General features: G+C 37.7%; 1 protein-coding gene across 1 annotated transcript; it reads left to right on the top strand.

Annotated features, from left to right (window-relative positions):
• Positions 1 to 838: 838 nt before the first annotated feature.
• On the top strand, positions 839 to 4,401 carry LOC131311341 ((3S,6E)-nerolidol synthase 1-like). The gene is made up of 7 exons (XM_058338755.1): positions 839 to 1,104; positions 1,289 to 1,556; positions 1,664 to 2,036; positions 2,601 to 2,819; positions 2,901 to 3,039; positions 3,119 to 3,367; positions 3,761 to 4,401. The coding sequence occupies exons 1-7, from the start codon at positions 901 to 903 to the stop codon at positions 4,049 to 4,051; spliced, it is 1,743 nt and encodes a 580-aa protein (XP_058194738.1). The 5' UTR covers positions 839 to 900; the 3' UTR covers positions 4,052 to 4,401.
• The last annotated feature ends 2,031 nt before the right edge of the window (positions 4,402 to 6,432 follow it).

Consider the following 6,432-nt stretch of genomic DNA (forward strand, 5'->3'; position numbering starts at 1 on the left):
GGCTAAGATTTTATTCAAATTTTTTTCGCGTTTGCTAATTTTGCACCTAACTTTTGTGGATAAATGATTCGTTACATCAAGACAAACCAGAAAAGTAAAAAATTATGAATTTTATCTAAATATTTTTTGAAATATCGAAGATAAAGTCCAAAACATCGGATTTTTTGAGATACTTTTGATAGACCTTTGGTTGCTGTCACATGGCCACTAGGCCAAACTCATTGAGATATTTGAGATAGACACTGCGCCGCTCGCGCACATATTTTTGCTTGAGTTTATAAGTCGTGCCTACTTGATTCAATGTCTGCCATAAGATATTTTCTAGTGTACAATTAATTTGTATCATCTGAAGACCCGAATATAATCAACTGGGACTAGCTCAGTTGGCCATGACTTCTGCATCTCACTAAGAGGTCATGAGTTCGAGTCTTTTCACCTGCGTGTGGGTGTTCTTTCCTCTGTGTTTGTTGGGGTTGTTTCCTCCTTAATGAGGCTTGTAGTTGAGTTGGGCTTATAGTGATTGTGATCCTTTTGATGGGCTTATTTATCTTATTGGTTCAGTTCTTGATTTGATTATCTCGTGGACTCTTACACAATGGACATAGTGTCCCATGGCTTATACTTTGTACTAATAGGAACGAGCATACGACAAATTCATGTGATACCAATTTTATGGTAACCACCCTTGCATCAACCAAAAAAAACCAAACAAGTCTTGCTCAAGATTGTAACAGTTCAAATCTGGATTCCGAACGTGTAAAGCATGGCCGTATAGAATGTTCCGTGGCGACACACTCTATAAATAAGGACCTCCGTTTCACTACTTTGATGCCATCAATCTCCCAAAGAGAAAATAGTTTCATCTATCAAAAAGTACTTCATAAAACCATCATTCATTTCATGGCAAGCTTTGATCGCTTATGTGCTGCTTCCCATATGAATATTGCTCCAAGTCCAACCACCATGCCACAACTTGGCAAGAATCGCTTCACCGAATTTGCACCTATGCCAACTACCCAAAAATGGAGCCTTTCCGAAGACCTCACACTTATTTCTAATCCCACAAAACACGACATTCATAAGACTGGAAATCTCGGCTTCTCTGTTAAGTTTATTTTCTCTTTTTCCTCTTCATTGTTACGGCTGTGTTTTGGTCGAGGATTGGGATATTTCTCTAGATATCTCCTACATTTACGATTCCCTCCACAAATCCTCGATCCATACACAGTCTTGACATTTCTTGTGAAATAACTCCTGATTTTCTAGAGCTGACTCTATATGGTTGCAGGACGAGTTCTACGTAAAGCATGAACAGAAGGTGAAGGAAGTTAGGAGTGTCCTACGAAAAGTAGGGGAAAATCCATTAGAAGGTCTGGTCATGATTGATACCCTCCAACGCCTAAGCATTGACTACCATTTCCAAGAAGAGATTGAAGCACTTCTGCAAAAACAGTATATGGAATCCACCATTAGTAATGGTTATCCTGAATTTGATCTTTATGAGGTTTCTACTCGCTTTAGGCTACTAAGGCAAGAAGGTTACAATGTGCCAGCAGGTAGGTGTAATATTTTTGCACTCCAAACTTCATTATTCAAGCGGAACAACTGAAAAGCAAAAGTTTCTCTACTCTTTCATTTAGTCTTTTTCCCCGTTATGTTGCAGATGTGTTTAACAACTTCAAGAACAAGGAGGGAAGGTTCAAATCTGAACTAGGCACAGACATCAAGGGGTTAATGGCTTTGTATGAAGCATCGCATTTAAGCATAAAAGGAGACGACATACTTGATCAAGCTGCGGATTATAGTTGCCTACTCCTTGATGGTTGGATGATGAATCTTGATCAACATCAAGCTAGACTTATCGACAGTACGCTGAGGCATCCCTATCACAAGAACTTGGCAAGGTTCACGGCCAGAAGCTTCGTTAGTGACTATAAGGGCATTAATGGATGGGTAGATGGATTACAAGAACTAGCAACGATGGATTTTAAGATGGTTCAATCCACGAATCAAAGAGAAATACTACAATTTTCTGAGTAAGTCTGACTCTTGGCTTCATTCTGTTCTAGTGATGCAGAAAATGAGCCAAGCTTTTTGAGTGTTAGAGCTCGGCCCAATGAGAATTTTTTTTGATTCCTAGTTCAGATTGAGCTTGAGTTGAGCTCAAGTAATGAAGCTCCACATCTTGTGTACGAGAAACTTGAGCTGGAGCCAAGTTCAAGTGAGTTTGCATTATGATCAGAGCTCAACGGAATACATGAATTCTAGATAAAAAATAAAAAATAGACGAATAGTAATGTAAGTTAACGTATCTACCAGAAAAAATTAGACTAATTTATCATAGTTCACGAGCCTACTCGAGCCAAGATAGGATATACACGTGCTAGCCTAGATTTGTAAACGAGATTGCTCGTTAAACAAAACGAATAGTGCCACAACTGCTTTTGACAAGCCAAGCTTGACTTGATCAGCAACTCGATTCGTTTGCATGCTTAGATTGGAGACGTGTGTTGATGGTTTTACCAAGAAATGTAACAGTTGTCTTAAGTGTGTTCACCTGAGTAAATTATAGCTGTCTGATTGCAATTTTCTCTTCTCAGATGGTGGAAGGACATGGGTTTGGCCAATGACTTGAAGAATGCAAGAAATCAACCACTCAAATGGTACATGTGGCCAATGGCAGCCCTCACAAATCCGTGCCTCTCGCAGCAAAGAGTGGAGCTCACAAAACCCATCTCTCTTATCTACAGAATAGATGACATTTTTGATGTTTATGGGACACTAGAGGAACTCACTCTCTTCACAGAAGCAGTCAACAGGTATGCAAATACACATCACCATATATAACTACAGCCAATTCTGGCCAATATCTAGTGTTGATCAATTGTTACTGCAAACAGATGGGATCTTGCAGCGGTTGAGAATCTACCTTACTACATGAAGTCATGTTTTAATGCACTCTACGACACCACGAATGAGATTTCTTACAAGATCTACAAAGCGCATGGGTGGAACCCCATAGATTCTCTGCACAAAACGGTACATAATATATTACCCGCTAATTTTTACATCAGAATGTCAAAAGCATAGTCGTGAACAAATTTGCATGTTGTTGCAGTGGGCAAGTTTGTGCAATGCTTTCTTAGTAGAAGCAAAATGGTTTGCTTCTGGGCAGTTGCCAAACTCAGAAGAGTATCTGAAAACTGCAGTTGTTAGTTCAGGGGTGCATGTGGTTTTAGTTCACATGTTCTTTCTATTGGGCCATGGAATAACAAGGAAAACTGTCGATCTTGTGAATGATAACCCGGGCATTATAACTTCTACAGCAACAATTCTACGTCTCTGGGACGACTTGGGAAGTGCAAAGGTAAACAAAGTTCATTTTGGTCTGTTTCTCATTGAAACTACTAGGACTACACATCCAAATGTCTCGGATTCATCACATTTCCATTCCTAGGACACGGATCTGATACTGTACGTACCCAAAATGCTAAATATCTCATATGAGTACTTTACACATTTAGAGTAGTTCACTGTAACATAGCATATAATTTAAGCGGCAATGTAAAACTACCCAAAAAAATTCTACCTAAATATACAATTTCCATTTTATCCCTCCATGTAAGACTATTCGATGCATTTCCAATGGTCTTGGAAGAAAAATGCTCAAAAAGTATTAAGGATCCAAAAGAGTTATTAGACCATCTAATTTAATTTCAGCTTTGATAAAGAGTTAAAGTCAAACTTAAAAAACTGACAGGATGAAGGTCAAGATGGGCACGACGGATCGTATGTTGACTGCTACATGAAGGACCACAAGGGCTCTTCAGTGAACAGAGCACGAGAGCAAGTCAATCGCATGATTTCAGATGCGTGGAAGTGCCTCAACCAGGAATGCCTATCTCCGAACTCGTTTTCAGCAAGTTTCACAAAGAGTTCGCTTAATTTAGCGAGGATGGTTCCTTTGATGTACAGCTATGATGACAACCATAAACTCCCAATCCTTCAGGAGCACATGAAATCAATGCTCTATGATGATGTTTCTTTATAAGGATTCCAAGGAAAAAAAAAAGAAAAACAGAAGAAGAGGAAACTTATTAGGTGCCGTTCCATTTTCTAAAAAAAAAAAAATTCAAGAAAAAAAAGTTAATTTCAAAGTAAAAAATCATGTGTTTATGCATATAATTTTCTTACTAATATGAATCTTGTTTGATAGATCTCATTGAGATCTTTTAAACGGTGCAAAAAAAAAAAATTTTTTTTGCATTTTCGTTATATTTGAGTTTGAAATTGACTTTTTTTTGAAAAAGAAGGTCTTGGGAGAAAGCGGAACGGGGCCTTACAATGACAATTCCACTTGTTAAAGTCCCAATCACAAAACAAACTGATGGTTTTATGAACCTGTGAAAATAGTGTAGGGTAGGTATATTCATGTGGAAAGATGATTGTATTGAATATGTACTGTTCAAGGCATTTTGAAGTTGGACAAATCTTTATCTAATGAGTTTAAGGAGATAAGGAGTCCTGACGATGATCAAATTTCTTACCAAACACAGTTGCTAGCCATCCTCATCCTATTTTTAGCATTATAAACGCACCAGTAACATGAGCGCTTCAACTTAACTCTATTTTACCGAGAGAATAGAACACTTTCTTAGGTCGGTCACATGATATGGACTTTGCTTGGTTTATGTTTTGAGGGAGATTATTAGGGTAATGAGTGGAGAGAAATAGATAGAGAAATGAGAGTAATAATTGGATAAAAAAAACTTATTGGAAACTGTCTCTTTAGTAGCCATAACTTATATAATCAACACTAGACTCCAAGAAAACTTTTGAAATGGACACAAACCAACAGTATTTCAACTTTTGAGTGTACAATATATATACATATATATATATATATATATTTATATTTTTTGAATAGGCGGCAAGTGTACAATTATTGCCGGGAATGTCTAATGACTAGTCTGTGTCAACGCGCTTGGCTCTTAGAATAGGGTTCCAAACACAGACCATGAAAATCATCTTCAAGAGAAATCTAAGCACTGTGCCAACAAAAGAGACAAAAGGAATTTAGAATTTTCCATGGAAAAATCTCCTCATGTGATCTTCACGTAAAGCCGTTCATAAGTACTATGTCCTACTGTATATTTCATTCACACAAAATCAAGATATGGTAAATGTCGAGTCAAATTATGTCTATTTTAAATGAAACGGACTGGCAAAAGGGAACAAAATGTGTGTAACTAAATCTAAGTTGGGGGTAAGTGGCAGGTCAATATAAAGAATGTCCTGTGGGGAAACTAGTGCATCTTGGGTTAGTATCCGATCTTTAACTTATATAGCCAACACTGTTTCAACTTTCAAGTGTACAATTATTGTCGGGAGTGTCTAATGACTAGTCTGCGTCAATGTGGCCTGAATGTGGCCTGAAAAACTTTAGACCCATCACAAATGAATTGCTTCTAATGAGACATAAGCATGACTGTGTCGTGATGTGAAGGAAACATGGTTTACACGTAAAAATCGTCTTCAAGAGAAATCTAAGCACTATGCCAACAATAGAGACAAAAGGAATTTAGAATTTTTCCATAGAAAAATCTCATCGTGTGATCTTCATGTAAAGCCGTTCATAAGTATGTCCTACTGTATATTTCATTCACACAAAAATAATAATACAGTAAATGTCTAGTCAAATCATGTCTATTTAAATGATACGGACTAGCAAAAAGGGAACAAAATGTGTGTAACTAAATTTGAAAAAATAGAATTCCCTAATAATTCGTAAAAAACTCTAACAATATGAGTGTGAATCACAAAATATATAATACAACCAATAGAAACTATGACAAGCAATCAATCGCACAACTCAAGGATATACGTGGAAACCTGGGTAAACACGGGAATAAAACAAGTCACTATAATCACAGTGCAGTTACAGTTACAGATATAACTATCCAAACGAAGTAAATTCTCACAACGTTCTAAGTACCACCTGCCGAGTCACATGTACACCGCACCCAATAATCTTGATTGCCAACGGCCTTGAGTCCACAAGCCCTCCAAAAACCCTAATCAAATTTTCCCTTTTGGAATAGCTCTGAAAAAGAACACTTGCTTCAATATTTTTGCTCCTGCCGCCTGCACTACTTTTTATTATAATCGTGTGTGTGCGCGCGCGTGTATATATATATATATATATATATACAGTCAGGATCAAGTCAGGAGGTGTGGACCGGAGCTTCGGTCCGCACCTCCCCATTTCTCACATTTCCTGATTGAATTTCGATGATCCGAGCCGCTCAATGTGATCAGAACGTGATTTTAAGGGTACCCGCTTGAAATCAGCAAAAAAAATGACCGGGAAGGGCTTGATCTGAGCAGTTTTTTTTGAACGGTTCAGAAAAAACTGCTCAGATCAAGCCCTTC

Source organism: Rhododendron vialii, chromosome 2a, assembly GCF_030253575.1.
Source record: "Rhododendron vialii isolate Sample 1 chromosome 2a, ASM3025357v1".
Lineage (NCBI taxonomy): Eukaryota > Viridiplantae > Streptophyta > Magnoliopsida > Ericales > Ericaceae > Rhododendron > Rhododendron vialii.